The sequence below is a fragment of the Amia ocellicauda genome, chromosome 19 (assembly GCF_036373705.1).
Source record: "Amia ocellicauda isolate fAmiCal2 chromosome 19, fAmiCal2.hap1, whole genome shotgun sequence".
NCBI classification, from domain to species: Eukaryota; Metazoa; Chordata; class Actinopteri; order Amiiformes; family Amiidae; genus Amia; species Amia ocellicauda.
Window position 1 is genome coordinate 23,754,003 of NC_089868.1, and position 19,905 is coordinate 23,773,907.

The 19,905-nt window shown below is 41.8% G+C and overlaps 1 protein-coding gene across 1 annotated transcript in view; it reads right to left on the reverse strand.

Moving 5' to 3' along the window:
- Positions 1–16,657, reverse strand: part of ror1 (receptor tyrosine kinase-like orphan receptor 1) — an 89,751-nt gene extending 73,094 nt beyond the window's left edge. Inside the window, exon 1 of the mRNA XM_066692165.1 lies at positions 16,327–16,657. Coding sequence (XP_066548262.1) covers positions 16,327–16,432 — 106 coding nt within the window. The 5' untranslated portion in view covers positions 16,433–16,657. The remainder of the gene's footprint in view (positions 1–16,326) is intronic.
- Positions 16,658–19,905: the final 3,248 nt, after the last annotated feature.

The window sequence follows — 19,905 nt, forward strand, 5'->3', positions numbered from 1 at the left end:
ATCGGTTTGATATGGGCAGCTGGGGAAGATGTCAGCACACACATTTTTGTATTTATAGTTCAGAGCAAAATGCACCGACTCCCATTTTATTATGATTGATCATCCCGTGCACAAACTCAGTGTGGATTTGTCTGGTTATTCATTTAGAGTGAACGGGGTTCTTTTAGATGGGTTCTCCGCAATCTTAGCTACTGGACTCGTTTTCTTTTAGGGTACCTTCCATATATGAGCTGTACTTATAACTATGAAATGATTACTGCTGTGCTGAGGGCTGAGGGCTGCATCTAAAGGTCATGACTGGCAGTCCGTCTTCTAGCACATACAGTCTCACACAGAGAAATCCAAACGCTTTTAAATCAGCCCCTTTCCCATCGAACAAAACTGTCTGACTGCGTACAATTGAGCCACCCCTTAGTTGCGCTTGAGTACCCCACACTAATAAGGAATTCGTTTACATTATTTATTCTTCTTCCTTTAATTAACGAGCTTGTTTCAGTCCAGCCAGATAAACCCCACCACCCAGCGCAGACAACATAACATGAAATAATTCTGGGAAACTTTTTTTTTAAACTTTGATTTTTTTTTTCTGCCATGCTGATGTGAAAGCTAAAGCGGTTCGTAAATCCATTCACAGACCAAAATGTGCCATTTGTTATATGTCAAAACATGTCTAAGAATGATCTAGAAGTGCTGAAATACAATACAAACAAACATTTTATTGCAGATTAAAAGTTAAACCGATTTTTATCCCGATAGTGTTGTTACACATCAAACAAAATCATCCGGGCTCAACCACTTTCCAAAAGACAAAGAGCAACCAGTGAATATATTACTTCAACGACTGGCAAGAGAGAGTGAGATATATATATATAATTAATATAAAATGGGGGAAAGAAAGTATTCATTCTTTACGAAGCCCTCTTATCTTTCCACCACACTTAAGTATCGCTCTTCAATCTCTTCTCAAGAACAGTAACGAGCTTTGAAGTCCAGCGCGGGGGAGAAATCTTTCATTTTCTTTTGTATTGCCCATCTACCTGTCCCAGACTCCTTTTACAGTGCCCTGGAGTTCCCTCATTAAGTCCTTCTTGCCCCAGGGCCTGGCACCTCGAGGGTATTGGAGACCCTTGTCAGCTGTGGCTCGGCCCTCCTTTGTTCTTGCTAACGAACATGCAAATGTCTCTAATGGGGGAACTCGCTTGGAATACATTCCTGTCATATTTGCGCCGCGCTGGCATTGCGCGAGGGGCGAGACAAAGGCGGCTTTGTGTGGCGTGACGTCGACGGGGGCCGACGAGAAAGCAGCTATTGGAAATATTAGTACAGCAAACGTTATGGCTCAAATAATGTTATTCTTACAGCTCTGTGGCCGTGCTTACTGCCCTGACCAGCCTGGCGCTACGAACGGCACGTTCTGCGACCGCCCACAGACCAACACGATCTCAATGACATGTGAACAGAAGCTACTCAATTCAAAGTTATAGCTGGGGTATATATTTAATAAACAAATATAATTGGAAGATATTAAATTGTTAATAAAAAATCTGGCTGATGCTTGTTCTGCTTACTTTCAATGTAGTTTCTGAACAGCTGGAAACCTGCTGCCCTGCTTCTGATCTAAATTAATTTACCACACATCCGTTTAAGCAAACAAAAAGCTCTCTCTATTTCACACACCGAGCCGATCGCCTTCCCAATGGAAGAGACAACAACGCCGCACAACGCGGACTGCGCGGGCATTGTCCCGGCATTGTCATCTCCGCGGCTGAGTTAAGCCCGTTTCCAGGCAGCCCTGCAACATGACTTATCGTCCCCACTGAACACCTGCCTCCACTTAACCCTGCTGGGGCTTTCTGCTTCAGCTAGCTCTTTCAATCGGGGGCCGTAGATCAACAGGGTTCTCTGGAAACAGGCCCTTTCACAATCTCTTCCCCCGACGTCCTGCCAGCAACAGGTCTCCAAGCCCCTCCAGCTTCCCAAAGAGCCGCCAGCTGGGGGCTCAGGAGCGGGACAAGGCAGTTTTGTCTCAGCGGGCCAATCCCCCCGTTCGGTCACCCCCACCGACCGCCACGCCAATCAAACGCCTCTGTTAGGTCAAGAGTTATTCACGACGCACGAAAGGGAACATGGGGCTGTCTATTAAGGACCCACCGCAGGCCTCATCCACACATCTCGTAAAAGCCCATGCCAGCCAGCGCCGCCGGTCAAGAGCAGCACAACACCGACCGCTCTCGTCTTATTGATCATTTCCTCGATGTGATTTATCCACTGCCCTCTCGGTCACTAATGGCTCCAGGAGGGTGTTTTTGCCTGGCGGTGTGCTCCTCCCCAGCCTGGACAGACTGTGGAGTTGTTTAATGTTATGTCACAGAGACTATACAGGCACGGAGGATGCTAAGCACTTTGTGTGTGCGCGTCTCTCTACTTCAGTTGCTCCAGCTGTCCTGTAAGTCCCCTCGCGATAACACTTAAAAGTTAGTTAAGAGAATTAACTGCAAATATGATTATAGGAAATTTGTGTGGAGCATTATGAGTCTCTAGCTTACCTAACACACACACACACACACACAAACGTACGCACATTATAATAAGATGCAATCAATGTTTTGACACGCAAATGCTATAATGGAATATCAAACGTGTCTTGAATTAAATCACATGCATGTAATACATCTCTATACAAAACAGTAAATCCGGCAATAGGCTCCATTCTCTTTAGAAAAACAATCTGTCAGCTTCCTAGAAAACTAGCACCTCCTCTGATTTAGTGTTAAATGGTGCATTTATAGGAAATTGCACACTCTTGTCCATTTGTAACAATCAACAGATTTGTTCCTTTAATCTGCACTGTTCCGTTCAGCGGCTCTCAAGTGGACTTTAATAAATATAAACACAACACGCTGATTGTTCACGGAGCCCGAGCTGGAAGACACACCAGGTGATTCGCAGTCGCATTTAACTCATTTAAATTAAGTCAAGAAAGGCTGAAAAGTAACCGTCTCTTCTGCCCTGGTGTAATCGGTGTCAAACTGTTTGTGTAGCAATGTGGGAAAAGATCTCTCTCTCAAACATATCAGTCTGCTCTGAATGAATTAACCGATACATATATTTATTTAGTCCTCATCTATTAAGACATTTCCCTCGGAGAGTGGATACCGAGGAACGGGTGTGTGTTCATGAGGGCAGTAAATGTGCCCTTTGTGGTTTGGAGGTGCGCTCTCTCTGGGTAAACTCGAGCTGCCCGGCAAAAAAGCTCTTCAAGTTGTTTCTCTTTTCACTGACTTAAGCAATTTGAGCGAACACTGAGCTCCAGCAACATGAAAGGAGAGGAAAGACCCAAAGTCCCCCCAAATCTTTCCCCTGATCCCAGCTTTGCTAGACAAAAGTTCTCCAAATAACTCGGACTAGGTGCGCATTTACTGGGAAAAGAAAAGTGGGAGGAAAATGAAACCCAAAACAAGCTTCATCTGCGAATCACTGCCAGTCGTAACATGCCTGGGTAAATCTCGTTTCCAGATCAGCCTTAACTTACACAAGCCTGTCACGGTTATTTTAGGGCCTGAGAAAGATTTCAATACTCGTGTGTGGACCGGCACTCGATTCCACCGGCCAGCGCTACAGAAACGCCGCACAGTGGGACGCCAAGATGCTCGACTGGCTCTCCTCGCCCCGCGCAAGAAAAGCTCTATCAGCTTCCCGCCGCTCGTGCTGGGCTCCTGCCACACCCCCCGCCGCTCGGTGAACAGGCAGGGCTTTGTGGTTTGTGTTAACCCCCTTTTCACCTCTAATGAAAAACTTCACAGCTTACCAGAGCACAAAGTCAAGGTTGCGACGATCTCCGAGAGCCCTGTTTATCCGATTCATTTTGGTTTCAAAAGACACGGGGACTCCTCTCTCTGTGCAGGATGCTTCCCTCCCCGCTGAAAATCGCAATACCTGCCTTTTTCTGTCCCCTCTAGTTGACCACCATTTCAGCTTTGTTCTTGTGGACTATTTTCTCGAAACAGGGGCCTCTGGGATGAAAGCAAGGGCTACGTGTTTCAAAATCAGTAATAATCCCAGGCCCCCGTAGTGGTTTGACACATCCTGTATTCAAAATCGGCATTTCTGGCTTTCCTCACCGAGGCCGAGGTGAAAATGGCTTTACCTCCTGAACAATATCTCCTCTGTGAGAATACAGCAGGACCTTCCCTGCCTGGCCTTCGGCACTCGTCAGAAGAAGTGAAACACAAGAAGAGAAACAACAACACCCTGCGGCTCATATTATAAATTAAAGTTGATTGATGTCCCCATATTTCCCAGCTCTCCACTATCACTCAATCTCACTTGCCGACATTTCTCCAGGTTGGTGGGAAATCAATAACGGGATAAGAGAGCAAATGGGAGAACCTTGTTACCAGGTGAAAAACCAAGTCCTTCTCCTCATAGTTTTGCTAATTTCATACATCTGCGTTTACACACGGACAAGGGTTTAGATTCTCTTTAATTCAAAGACAAGAGAACAACTTCACTATTTTATATCTCATGATTAAAAGGATTTGCTTTTTCTTTTGCTTTTAAGTGCTTTTTAAGTGAATATTTCACAGGTTTCCCCTGAGCACACATCACCTATCTATTAAAACACACCGCAGGTAGACAGACCTGCCGCTGTAACACTTCAAAGGGCGTTGAACATGTGCAGCGCAGGGCAGTAATGTTTATCCAAGTTAGACGAAGTTAAGACTGCATTAACAGCAGCAACATCATCCCCTGGCGACCTACATTTTCTGTATTATTTCACATATCTCAGCGTTCAGAGAAACCACGTCTAATTGCTTTCACATTACGGACCATCACGGAAATCTGTCTTCTTGGGTCGAGTCCAAGACCACCTATAAGTCAGATTTCAACATTGGAAGCCATGAATGCTGTTTTTCCCCCCGTTCTTGTTTTGTTTTGTTTATGAATGTTTATAATTAAAATGTATTTTTTTTAACGTATTCATGTTACATCAACATATTTGTGTTGACAGTCAGATGAGCTTCAAGCAGATTTCTGTCCACCAACTGTGTGCTGTAGAAGTCTGGCTCACAAGAAAACTCTCACGTTTTAGTTATTACATCATCTCATATACGAGTTAATTCGGCATAAACAGACGTAGGAACGCAAGAATTGACGCCAAAATAGGGCCGGATTAAATCAAAACTTTGAGCACAGTTCTGTAGTTTTCTATTAGCGGGTCAGTTTCATTTCTAGTAAGATGCTACTTTCTGCTAATCGTACATTTAACCACTATAATGTACAGGTTTGTAGTTTGCTAATAGCAGGTGGGTCAAAGTTTTAATTTAATCCGGCCCCAGAACTGGAATTAGGTAGCAAACGGAGAAATAGAAGAAGTGCGAAATGAAAAAAATAGACTCTTTTATGACTAATGTATGAAACTCCTGGAAAACTCTCAGACAATCTTTGAAACCAATTATGATCCAAACATCAATTTGATTAAAATCAAAGCTGAAATACCTCAGCATGGATCTATAATGCCATTCTGGTTAAGATTCCTAGTAAGAGGTTTTCAATCACCTTTTGGTTGAAGCAAGTCATTTCAAATCAAGTTCCCTTTCACGTTTATTTCCAATAACCCGTCTTTGAGAGCACAGTTTTTCTCGTCCTTTCGCAAAAAAAAGACTCGCACTTTGAATAACGTTTAATCCGTGAGTAACGGGTTTAATTGCTTTCTAATTTGTTGAAAGAGAAAACAAAGGCTGGGGCGTCAAGCTGTTTGCGAGGGGAGAAATACATTTCGTGGTGCAGAACCGTGAAAGGGCCAGACAGAAAGAGACGGACGCTTTTTTGGGAAAGTGCCTGACTGTAGGGTCTGAGGTCTTCATCAAACCATGTGAACAGCTTGCTCAGCAGTCAGCGGGCCTCGTGTGGCTTCCGCACACCGAACGAGATCCTGTGTGGAAACTGTGCCGACTGACTGGAGGCTGGAGTGTTTAGTACGGGGAATACAGAGGGAATTAACTACTTGTTAATAATGCGGAGAATAAGAGGCAGAATTAACTGGGATACAAGCAGCACTTTTAGGTCAACATGGAAAGTGAAACAAAGCTTAAATTATTGATACACTTATTAACGCAGCAGAACTATAGCAGTTTGAAAATAGGCATGTTTTTCGTGTGATTTTGCAAGTGCCAGACAGATAAATTATTACATAATTTGCTGGTTTGAATCATCACAAACAACAGTCCAGAGTCCTTAGTCATCCTGTGATATTTATGAACCACTGACAGTATAATTAAAGTCAGAGACATAAAATTGTGTATTTTATACCAACTGTGTTTTATTTAGCTGGATTATAATTATTATTGTTGTTTTAATAGGCCGTGTGATACGACATATGAGGGGGATTTAAATAACCCCAGGACCCACCTCGACGGTTGAGTCCTAATCTTTCTCCCGACTGAAGAAAATGTGTCATGAATTAATGTTTCACCGTAGAAAGTCGTCCGCAGTTGGAGGAGTGAGTGGTTAAGTGTTTGGGGGGGTAAAAACACTCAGAAAGGTTTTAAAACAGAGTGGGTCTAAACTTTTTGGGGCTCCTTTGAAGACTAATTTCAGTCGCATTGTTCTAGACATGAAGGGCGATGTGGAGGACAGAGGGGCGTAATCTCTCCCCGTCTCTCTCCGCTAATGACACCCTGACAGGGCCGCACCCCAGGCTGAATCGGAAAGCGATCCTCGGCAGCTGTTGACCCCTGACCCAGGTGGCATAATACTGTCTCTTTAGAAAAAAGAAAAGAAAACGGAAGTAAAAAACAACATATGGAATGCATAGATTACTGTATGGGCGGTCAAGGGTCGGATTACAAGATTTATAGCCCACTTAGAGGAAGCATGTGCCTCGTGCGTCTTCTCCCGCAACCTGCCGAGCAGATCTCTTCATATTGTAGTTAATACACAGGGGAGCAGGAGAAGAACGTGGTGGAGTATTTTTCCCAAATAAAAGGTTTTATAAACACGGGTAGCTTGTTTTAGAGCCCGTTTAGATTTTTCTTTTAGTTTCAACAGTGCTTTCTAGTTTACCCTTGGACCTCCAAGCAAATTTACCCCCAACTGGCTGCAAAAGCATTCCTAGCACTGAAGGAGAACACATCCACTCTTGAGAGGGACACTTTTTTTGTTTCTCCATCAGGTTTCCACCAAGATTGAAACCCAGCTCTCCGTGGCGATGGAGTTTCATTTCCTGTCGGCTTGAAATCGATGCCTTCGCAGAAAACACGCGCGGCAGATACCAGCTCTGAACTTACACTTGGTCTCCCTCCAAACGCAACCTGGTGCCAGGCTTGAAAAACATCCAAAAGGAAATTAAATAACTGTTAAAGTGGAAATATGAAAAGCACTTTCAGTGGGTAAACTTAACTTCCCCCCCCTCAACAATCCTGCGTTTTTATCCACCTCTGAGAGACTCCGGCGAGGTCAAAAGCGTTTTTGCTCCCTGTGGTCGAGTATTTAATAGAAAGCATTCCTGTCCTGGAATCTGTGATACACAAAGGACAATTCCCACCAGAGTAAGACACCATGAGAGACTTTTTTAACATGCAGTGTATCATGTTTGTCAAAACTATGCACATATTCATGTTTAAACAGTTCAGAACAATTCAAGAAGCATTCGATGAGGATGTAGGATTGGATTGAGGGTAAAAGTTTTCTTCACAACGCGACTCAGAGAAAATCTCAGCAATTAGGACAGTGTGCCAGGATAGGAAGGGTTTGTTGTTTTAATACAGGTGTAGAAACACTTTCACCTAGATTTCTACTGCGTTCGTAAGGTTTCGAGGTCCCACCCCCGCCCCCCAAACGATACGGCATTTTAATTAAATCGGCAGCGACTCCGGCACTGCGCATATGGACCCGTTTCCTCGGCCTGCGTACGGATGGAAATAGTTTTGATCGTCGGTTGTTTGCGCTTGGCTAATGATCACAAAGAATTAAGGAAATGGAGCTTTTTATTTCTGAATTCCATGGTCAGTGTGGTCGAGGAGTCATTTCTCCTCACCGCAGAGCGAGCGAGCGAGCGAGAGATGTAAGGGGGTTGCACGGCTCGCTGCCGGGACTCGGATCCTGGGAAGCCAGAAAAACAGAGACGCTTCCAAAACACATGGCAGGGCCGCTGATCTCCTTTCACTCGCCCGGCGACGGCAACACTGCCGGGGTCAAAATGCCAACTAGTTCGAACAGTAGTTGCATTACTTGCAAAGCAAGTGGCAAAGCAAACAAAGACTGGTGTTTAATTGTAAGCTACCGACGGTAACAATTGGACAAAGGATCAGCCTAAACAAACAGCCATTTCTTCCTCCCGCTGAATGCGGCACACAGGCCGGCGCTTGTGAACTAACGGGGCCTCTTGGATGTCATAATCCCCAGAGTGGCCTTTAGCACAGATTATTAGCCATCTGACCCCGCTGCACTTTTAAAAGGCTGCGTGACACAAACAAAACGGAGTGCTCGACAATTTCCCCAGTACCTCTTTTTTTACAGTGTTTTACAGATTGTGTTTTGATGTAAAAAAAATAATAATTTTGAAGACATTGTTAGAGAGCTACAAATATTACTTTGTTTCATAGTTGTTTGCATTGTAAAAAATCCAGCTATCAGGGAATTCTGTAAAATTGGCATAAATACAGTGGACTCCCACCTCGGCTGTGTCCCTCTCTCACACTACCGTCTCTTGTTGCATTTTAAGTGCAACGTCCAACCAGTCTCCGAAAGGGGTTTGACACTGTCATCCCACTACACAAAAACACCATCTCGACAAAATACCCTTCCCACTAATTACTCCGCATGTGCAAATCCCCCTCCCGTCAGTCTTGTTAAGACTTGATTTTGTATGACAGGGTTTTAATTGCTGCCTGACAAACAGAAGCCAACTTAAAAGAACACCCCTCAATTATGTTACCAAACAATTAATAAGAAGAAAAGCCTAACTCGGACAATCCATTTAAGGTCCTTATTTTCCTCCAAAATACAGTAGATGCTCAGTAGCTGGAGTCGGTTTGTTAAATTACTGAGCTTAAACTAAACCTCTTTAGGAGAACTAATCTTCAAAGGCCGAAGCATTCCTAGCCTTCCAACTACAACAGGATTAAAGTTTCTATGGATACTGATAGTAATTATCAACCAATAACACACAAAAAGTCAAACAGACTTTTATACGTTTAATAAACTCGGCCAGAGCTGGAGATTTCCCTGGGAACTCACTCCCGAAGGAATGCAGTTTACCTAAAGAATTCCTTTATCACTTTGTAATCAGTGTCTTTGTAATCTTTCTCATTATTGTTTGTAAACCCCAGAATAAGCAGGTAATTGAACTTTCAAGGGAGATAAGTAAAAGAAACTAATTGGGGGGGAAAGAGTTTCAGGGTTATACTCTGATAATATCCAGGAGAGACAGCACCTGGTGTAAACATTCAGCTTCATTTTCTGGCTCACACATTTCATCGTGCCGAAGGAAACCATCACATGTAATTCAGATTTTTGGAATTCCTCAGCGGCGTTTGCAATTGTGAATTATATCATAAAATAACATTGTATGTAGTGTTTGTCCCACGCAACATTTCTTACATGACGTACGGAACGTGTAATTCCCCATGTGGCTTCTCTAGAGAGATAGAAACGATTATGTAAAATTCGGAATCACCAGCGTGGCACCAAAATGTGCAAAACGACAACACACCTGGAATCATCGTTCGCTTGAGCTGCTGCTCCAGAGGGATGTTACAACAATTCCCACTTCCTTGTGTGTTTTTCTAATTGCTTTGTCATTTGAGGCCCCAAAGAGTGACTCACAACATCATGCTGGCGTCCGTTGTCTTAGTGCGGTGCTTGTTTTCTCCTCTCTGTATCCTAATTGATGGTGGGGTGATTTAACTCATTGCGAGATACCTCCCGAGTTTTTTTGCATTTTTGTAACATAGTAGGTGGTGAACGTTAAGGTCAACCAAACCCAGAGCCCATAACTCCCCCAGACGATGTCAGACGATGATTAAATTAGTGTCCTGGAATGACACACTTTGTCGTCTATCGTGAATCTCTTTCACGAGGGCTGGAGCGCAGAAATCAAGATCTTATTTGCAGTCATTCGTTACACAACGAGGCGGGCGAGCAGACAGCGCAGACCACACATGTGTTGAACATTTGTGCTATACTGTAATATTGATAAAACATTATATGATTAAACTCCACTGCTAGTCAATTATGGGATCATTCCTGTTACCGTGCAATATTTTCCGTCCATGTCAAAATCTGTTTGTTGTGGTTCTTTCATTTTCTCACTCACCGGGTGTGGAAAATTAGTAGTTTGTCCTGTGGGTGTTTCAATATCCCCCTTCAGATGCAGAAATAAGAAGGCTGCATATTTACATTTGAAATTAAAAAGTTAAGCATCAGTTATATGTCTATCTATGTACGTATATGTATTTCTTTAAATGTGTGTTTTTAATTCAGAATAAAGAAAACCAACCAAACACACAAAAAAACCCCACAAAGACCTACAGCCCAGCTCCACGAATTCAAAACGTCAACGACAAGAGCCAAGACGGGGCCTGAGAAAGTGCCAAGCAGTCGGCTTCGAGAGAGTCTTGGCATGATTTTAACTGATGTGACAGTTAAGGAAGAAAAAAAAAAAAAAAAAACATTCCCACAATGAATTTCACGAAGCATTTCCCAAAACTCGATCTCTTTCAACAATGAGGCCTTGGGCGGACACGTGTTCGTTATCTGTAGTATGATCAACGTCATAAATAACCAATGTGAAGTTTTCTGACAGAAGAAAAGGAAGTATTTAAAGGCTGTCACATCTTCCCCGCGAGGGACCGACACCAGCAAACATATATCCGTATAAATCTACTCCAGTGCTTTCCATTACCGAGGTTTAAGTGTAAAACTTTCAACTGACGGACAGGGCGTTTTTTTTTTATATATATTAATCTTCGACTTACAAGTCAGCAAAGGTACGATATTTATTAGCTCTCTGGGAACGTGGCTCTTAACAAAGACGCGATTGTGGCCAGGGAAAGATTTGCCCGTTTTAACGCGATACATTTTCTTAAGTCCTTAATGAAATCAAAACAGACTTTAGAGATTTACAGCGACATGTTTATGGAAGGATTTGAAAAGCGCTACTTCATCGGGACTACTGTAAAATAAAATGTTCTGTGATTTCTTATTATTATAAAAACACTGCCATGCATACGCCAAAAAAAAAAAAAAAACGGTTGTAGATGGATAACAGTGCCAAATGTCGTTTGTCAAAAAATGTCTGCGGTTATTTGATAAGCTATAGTAAATCAAGATTATTATTTATTATAAAACCGATTGCACAAGCTCCCAAATTTACTTAAGAGACCCCTGAGTGAAACTATTAAAATCTCTTTATTTTGCAGCAAGTAAGTCAGAATGTTTTATAAATCAGAAGCAAGAGTTTTCTTTGTGTCTTTCTTTACAATATTATTCCAACTCTGTGTGTTAAACTGCACACATGTATTGGTTTGCATTGGATTTGGGCAGATCTATTAATACCGTGGAGCAGGGCTTTCAATCCCTGTCCACACGTCACGGTCACCGATGTGTCTGGCCTGCCGCTGAGCAATAATACCCCCTCTCTCCAAAGCTGGGGAGATCCTTATCCAGAACTAGATAAACAAAGTTCGGGGATGAGTGGAAATGAATATATAAACACACATTTATTTATACCGATCCACCGAACACATTTGTCATCGCCAGCGTTGCCGAACCACAAGCAAATAACCAACAAAGAACGAATCTGTCCCGAAACAGAATCGGCCCAGAGGTGAAAGATCTGGTTTAGAGGAGAACTTGAGAATTCCTCCTCCTTCCACCTCTCGATTCATCGCTCGTTTCACCATCCCTATCAAATGGTGCTTTTTGTTTGCCTCACTACATTTCATGGCTTCTCGTTTTCACTGTAATTACAGGAAGGGTCTCCATGCATGGCTTCTGCCTGGCGTTTGGAGCACATTTATCAAATCTTTCCCTGCCCCGGCTCAACAGGGATATGAGTGATGTTGCGTTTTGCTTGATCGTGAATGCTGTAAAAACAAAGGGGGTTTCTTTCCGTTTCTGAAAGCATTCTGCAAGAGTTTTTTTTTGTAGCATTTAAGTCCTTTTTTGCACAGTCAATAAAGGGAATGATTACTACATTTAAATGTGGGTGTCAGGGAATGGAAACAGCCTCAAAAAAGAAGGGCAGGGTCTAAAAAGGGAAAAAACTACCCTTTGGTAGGATTCTGTCCAAAATGTTGCTTTTTCTGCCAAAAGGTGAATTAATTTGGTCAAAACTGGGCCAAGGAAACTTTATATGATGCACAAAAGAGTCATAAACTTATTTAGATACAACAGAATACACACACACAGACCTGGATAAATGTAAATGCATTTAGCACCTGAGCTAGGCAACGCAACAAACTTATTCCATAACAAACTTATTCAGCTCTCTGTTTATTCCTGGGCTTGAAGGGTAGTCTGCTCACAGGACATCTGCAAGATTTGTTTTTGATAAACTGAAATGTGTTAAGCAAACAGAACGCCAGCCATGGAAAACTGCGCGTTGCGGACGAGACATCCCATCAACAACCACCCACGACAAAACAAACCCCCATCGGAGGTCTGCATGAGAAGAAACATCAGCCTCGATTTAAAATTGGAAAATCCCCACTCCTGCAGTTGTCAAGTAACGATCAACAGCGTTTAGTGTTCAGCGATACTTTAAGAGGCAGCAAAGAAAGGAGCAAAAAAAAATCCTTGCCAGATACCAGACAACAAATATACATGAAACCCCTCAAACTGGACAGTAGATACACAAACTAAGAGGTGAAATCAACCAACGCAGTGGGACGGCTTGTACAGCCAATTCAAGACAACAATCAATCTTTCATAGCAGGACAAACCCTCTCTTCTAGCTTTCATATGCACAACTACCTTTATACCTATGTTAGAAACAGTTAATACAAAACTGGGGACAGTAAAGTTACCTCTTGAAGATCACAGAATAAAACAAGTGAATATAAATAAGGTGGACCACGTTTTGACATCTTTATTTGAAGACAGTGACCTGTTAATGGCTGCAAATGTGAGGGGGACATCTCTATGTGCGTACAATTCGGGTGTAAAATGGTCCAGCTGTCATTTTAACTGGCCAGAACGCAGCAGCTGAGACACGGACAATTGATAATCGCTCGTACCAGCCCAAAACTCAAAGACAGTGGTTTAAAAAATAGAAATAAACACACACACACATACATACATAACTTTTGTAGGATGCTAAATAAAAGTGTAGGAGATTTCTGAAATAGTTTTCAAGACAACTCACCATCTCTCTCTCTCTCTCTAATTAATATAATATATTAATAACAATAATAAAAGCTTCCAGCTGTTATTCACATAGAAGCATTCCACAACGTCTGTGGAAGCTTTTAAGGAGGTAATTGTTAAAGCTTCAGCGACTACAACGTATATTTTATACCTCTGTGTTCAGTTTAAGCTAAAGATTATGACAGGCCTGGAGAAACAAGTCCCCGGGGGTCTCTGTCTCTGAGTCGAGGTGCCTTTAACTCCGGCACTCTGTCTTCTTGAAATCTGTGTCGAACCACTTCCACGAGAAATGATTTACAACCTCCTTGCAGTTATTAAACTTAAAGACTTTGTAGCATGGCAAAATATTGTTTTTAAATTATTACTTTTTTTTATTTCCCAGTGTCTAAACTATCCCCATGATATAACAGTTTAAGGAAGACTTTTGTTTCACTACCTTATTATTTTTAACAACTACAACTCACTTTTAAATAATGATAATTAAAAAAAGACAAAACCTCTCAACCCAACCAGAAAACAGAGGTATGGAAGTAGATGCTTTATTACATTCTTCTGCACCACCAAACAAAACCTTTCCCATTCAAGTACATTATTCGTTGACACAAGGGTCGGCTCCCACATGGACACAGACATCTGTCACGAGACATTAAAAGGATCTCTCTGATATTCCTCCCTATGGTCCTTCCAGCGAGGTAGAAGAAATATGACGTTCAGAAATGAACTGCAGAACTTAAAACCAAGTCACAATATTACTCTACACTTAAGCAGTTTTCTGGAGCCCACTGCCACGTTATTTCAGCTCAGAACTGCAGAGTCAATAATAAAATGAATATCAGTTACAGCAGTGCATGAGAATAAAGGCGATTACTGTCTGATTGAAGTTGCAACGCTTGTTGCTCTGCACCTGTTCGGAAGAGTTTCTTAAATGCCGATTGGCTGTCGAGGCTTTAGTAATACAGCAAATTCTTCCTTCTCACAAATTAACTGCAGACACTGGGGTCATTCTGTCAATCCCCTTTTGTCAAAGTAGATCACAGAAAAATATGCATCCGAAGAAAACTATGAATTTACTGGATTCACATGCATTTCTAAACAAGAGGAGGGTGCTATAAATTTTGTCTCGCTTTTTTGATACACTGCTAAAATTATGGAAAATGGATCACGTGTCTGGACACTTGTTTCTCTGATTATTAATTCAGGGTTGTGCACAGGCAACTCAACACAGAATATGTCTGCTGATCTGGGACTACACAAAGGTAAGTCTGAAACTTAAAGGACGTTTAATAAATGTGAACAGAAAGCGTCTGCTAAAATGGGTGGGGTGGGAGAGTCACCATATTGGACGGATATTGTGAAAGGAGGCATGGACAAATCAGCACAGAGAAACAAAAGTGTATGGAGAAACCTACAATATGAAATACTGCCACACTTCAAACTTTTCCTTGTCGTTGTTGTTGCTGCTTTCCTAGATATTCAGATTTTAGGGGAATAGCACTTCATTTAACTTCTAAGGGGATCCACAAAGACAACAAAGTAACAACATTACTCCACTTTATTGTGTGCATCCAGACAGTGACTCTGGAGTGTCTTTAAAAGCAGACATAATTCAAAGAACCAAAACTGTATTCAACACAATATAAGTTTATTATCTATGCATTATTATTATTATTATTATTATTATTATTATTATTATTATTATTATTATCAGATATTCAGATTTAACTTCCAATTCATATTGACACATTTTTACTATATATGTTTTTTTTAATAATAAAAGAGTTATAAACCAAGAAAGGCGAAACTTCATTCCCTTTTCACTTGTGTCTATGTGCAAAGCTTCAAGTCTAATGAAAAGCATACAGTTAAACACAGCACGAGACAACTGCATTCTCCAATCTCTAAATCTGAGAAGCATTGGGCATGTATCTCAAAACTGTGTCCCAATCTACCTCTAATCCCATACCTGCTCCACAATATTATATATGCTAAACTGCTTCGTTGTATCATTGCATGGAAAGCTTTCTGCAAATGGCCTTCCAGCCGAGAGGTGAAATGCTGAGCCCCTGCATTGTGGGTGTCACATTGAGTCTTATTGTCTTTGCATAGCACAGCCAATGAAGTCAACACTCAATTCAACGCACTGGGATGAGAACAGAGGACCCTACTGGCATTGAACATCATGCCCCCCAGCTTTACTCAAGACTTATGCAAATACACAAAGTCACTGCAACTGTAACTTAACTGTATATCATTATAAAGTAGCATGCATACATTCACAAATACATAAACTAATTTAACTGTATCATCATAAAATAGTTTGCATAAACCTTGCATAACTTAATTAATAAATACATTATAACTAACTTATCATAATACAAGTAGCATGCATAAATTAATATAGTAACTTAACTGTATCTCATCATACAATTGCATGTATAAATCAATATATAGTAACTAACTTAACTGTATCTCATCATAAAATAGCATGCATAGATTAACATAGATTAACTGTAACTTGCACATAACTGTCATAAAACTAATACATACATTAACTGTAACTTATCTGTACCATAAAACAGCATGCATAACTTAATACACACACAAAAACGAGTTACGTAAATTGGTGCTAAGAATAACACAAATAAATCGTTTGCAATAATATAAATTGTTCAGATTAAGTTTTGCATAAATTGTAATATGCCATGCTGTACTGTAGCAGACCAAGCAAAGACTGTAACAGGTCTGAAGTATCTGCAAGTCTTAAAACAAAAACCAGATGATAAGAAAACGACTGATTTCTTCAAATAAAAATACATTTGATAGTGGCAACATTTAATTGAAGCCCCATCCCAGTGTTGGATGTGCAGGATGCAAATCAGCTATTATCCCCAGAAAGCACCCAGACTGCTACAATGTAACTGCATTGTTTTTGCAAAGAAAGATCAATGATCTCACCGGCTGCACGGCGCGTCCCAACAGCGACTCCCAGCACCAGGAGCAGCCGCACAAAGCAGCGCTGCCCCCCGCCGCGGCGCCTCTCCGTCCCCGCTGCTCGGTACATTCCTGTGGGTCTCCGCTGCCCTGAAGGATGGGGAGATGCCTGCACATCCACCGCGCTGCCAAATCCCAACCTGCCCCGTGTGGACGCGATCTGGCGCAGTTTCGACCCGTCTCCCCGTGTCTGCGTCCTGTGGTGGAGGGTTAGAGCCAAAGACTGGGTTTCCTTCTTGTGCTGAAAGAGTTGCGTTTCTCCTGCCCTCCTTCTCCCTCTGCTTCCCAAAATCCCCAAACCCGAGTGCCGTGCAAAAGACGCCTCTGTGGCTCTTATGAGAGTTGGCTAGGAGTCGCCCCCTGCCGGTCAGACGTGCAAGATGCAAGACGACATAAAATACTGCAACACGAATACCGAGTCCAGCAAGTTGCCCTCATATATGCAGTACTCTTGATTTGATCTATTTGCCGTTGATAAAGCCAAGAGTGTCTGCATCAAAGTTGGACAAAGTTGACAAAATAGTCAGTGTTGGAGCATCTTTTCAAGTGTTTTAGTCTGTCAAACAGTAATTACGTTAACTACTATTGTTCTGCCATGTTTAAAATGTCTTTACCGATGTAAGAATAGATATTAAGTGAAATCTGTAAATTATGCATGTAGGAAACGTCAGTACAGGTCCAATCAATGCACAATATCTCTCCTCCTATAGACATGCATCACTCTTCTGCAGATGTTTGCAGTGGCCCCTGGTGTTCAAACGTGTCCAGCAACTTTCAATGGCTGGACGCTGGCTTTCTTTTATATATATATTTTATATTAAACACATCAGCACTCGTCTAAAATAAGGAAATTAGCATACATTTCTTGCTGCGGCGCTGCTGCCTCTGTTAGTGCAGTCTTATATGGGACGCATAAACAAGTTCAAAGCAAGACCCCTCCTAATGCTCAAAATCAATCTCCATCCGCAAACATCTTGCTTTCTGCTCTTCCTTGTGGAAAATTTGCATTACTAGCATTCCCTGGGCATGTTTATTATGCTGCGCCGAAATCTGCAAATGCATATCTTTCATTTAGGGCTTGGCTAACTACTAATTGTAAGCATATGTCAAAGCTGCGAATAAAAGCATTTTCAGAGAGCATTTTCCAGTGTTTACAAACCAGGGGGAACAAAGTAGGTTTCATTGTGATCTTATGCAGAGGTGGAGTGCATTCTGTGTCTTTCAAGATGAATGCACTCTTTTTTTTAAGATAATGTTGATTGCTATTGTTAATAATGTTGTAATTATGATGATAACTGTTGGTAAATCAATCTTTATGAGGCTGATCACAGTGCCCCAGAGACCGACCAGTCCTGGGAAACTCCAGCTCTCCTGCAATGACAATAGAGGTGTGTCTGGATCTCATTACTGCCATACTAAGGACTGGCAAAGGGGAAAAGTGCAAACTACCCCGCTCACAGTTTGATATGTGCATGCTTTACGGCCCCGCAATGAAACATTATATCTTGCGATGGCCTCATTTAAGAGGGTGACACTAGAGGCTAAACTGAAAGGTTACATTTGCTTTTGCATTACGATCGAGGCTCTATTAAACCGGTGGATGTTAGAGGAGGGATTCGGATTCATCACTGCTGGCCAGATGTTTGAGAAAACATGCATTCGATTCTACTAACTGATTTTTAAGGTAAACACAACGCGTTGGACACAGTTCCCTGACCTCATTTGTTTTCCTCTCTAATTTGGAAACGCTTATTGAATCACTACTGCTCCCGTTTGAGCCGGAGAGAGGACTGAGGAACAGACACGGTCCTCTGGTTCTGCTCTCCATCTCCTCCTCAGACCCTCTTCTTAAACACCGTATGTCATTAATGAATGCGCCAATTTAATAACCGAAAGAACCAATCCATCTTAATCACCTCACCCCATCACCCAAATGTCTCTTATTTATCTGTCTTTTTTATCCCGTTTTTAAAGACAAACTTCGGGGCGATCCTGTCAGTTCTAGAACAGGCTGTTCCAAAGATCAAGGCGCGAATGGTAGCAATTTACGAGTTTCAGACCTAACGCCCTGACCTATTTTAACTCGGTTTTGTCACACCAAAGGAGAGTTTTGAGCTCTTGTCTTTTGAAGTAAAGGTTTACCATGACTCACAGCAATGAGGTTTCGCTTTTAATTTCCTTCGTTCGCGGCCAGATTCTTGACACGTGCCATGTTCGGTCTTGATCAAAGCCTTTAATCTCATATTTTTTTGAGTGCTTACTGCGCTTGATCTCGACACAAGAGTTATCTTTGATAATGTTATCAATATAAATAATACAGTTTTAATTGTTGGGAGGAATCGGAAGACCCCAAATGGAGCACAACCACTGGAGAATTAATGAGGAAGTACCGGCAGCCACTGAAAAGTTGTGACGTTGTATATATCCTGGTTCCTAATGACTGAGTGTCAGATCAATGCCCATCAATGATCGCTAACAACACGCCCCCGTTAGCCTTCGTCTATTTTCTATTAGACACCCTCTGCTTCAAGGCGTACTTGATTTATACAAGTTAATTAAGGCATTAGGGCCAGGTAATTATCACTGAAAAATACACCAGATCATGTTTAGGCCACAGGGAGAGACACACTTGATGATCTCGGGAGCTCAGAAGATCCAAACGCATCGCACTGTTGGCGTAGTGTTGTGTAGACTATTGTGTGTCAGTCCACAAGGTTGGTTGCACCCTTGCCAGTTATACAACAAGGTCAACCGGTCCCTCAGAGAACCCAGAAGCCAACAGCTCTCGGATCAGAAAGCCCTCACATAAAACCATATCATATTCCTGGAAAATTACAGTCATTTCTTGATCACAAAAATAAGAACAATACATTTAATTAAATTAGAAAATAACCCCTATTCATGTCGTAGCCCTGATTTATAATGTTTTCCTTGGGTTAAAACATCATAGGCTACATTGTTGTTTTTTTTTTACTTCTAATGCTTTTTTGTGGAGTAGATTATATCTCATACCCAGCATTTGGTAGCTATTACCAGTAAACGAGTTAAAGAGCTGAGGTTCTTATGACATGTGCCTTATTTTCTGATCTCTATCTGCTTTTTTTCCCCAACGTTAGAAAAAAATATATATTAAAATTGCAACCATGCAGGGCAGAAAAATAAATTAATAATCGTCTTTGTCTCGCTGGAAAACACAGACTGAGCACCTCAGTGTGTGCGTCGAAAACCTGAAAACAATCTTACAGATATAAAACGAGACCAGACTTAATTGGACTTCATTTTATTTCCACTACACAATTCTCCAGAGCAATCCCCTTTGCTGTCAGACATTTTCTACAATTATTATTTGTAAATATCCAAAGACATAAGTCCTTGATCGGCTATGAGATGGTTTCCACCATTTCCAATATTAGACCGGAAAGTTCAGCTCACTTGAGGCCGGATCCAGGTTTGAATTCCGAGTCCCTGGGGTTGAAGGACGTGGCCTGGAGATGTCTTCTCCTTCACCATCTATCTGAACAAGAAGGAGAGTCTTCATGCTCT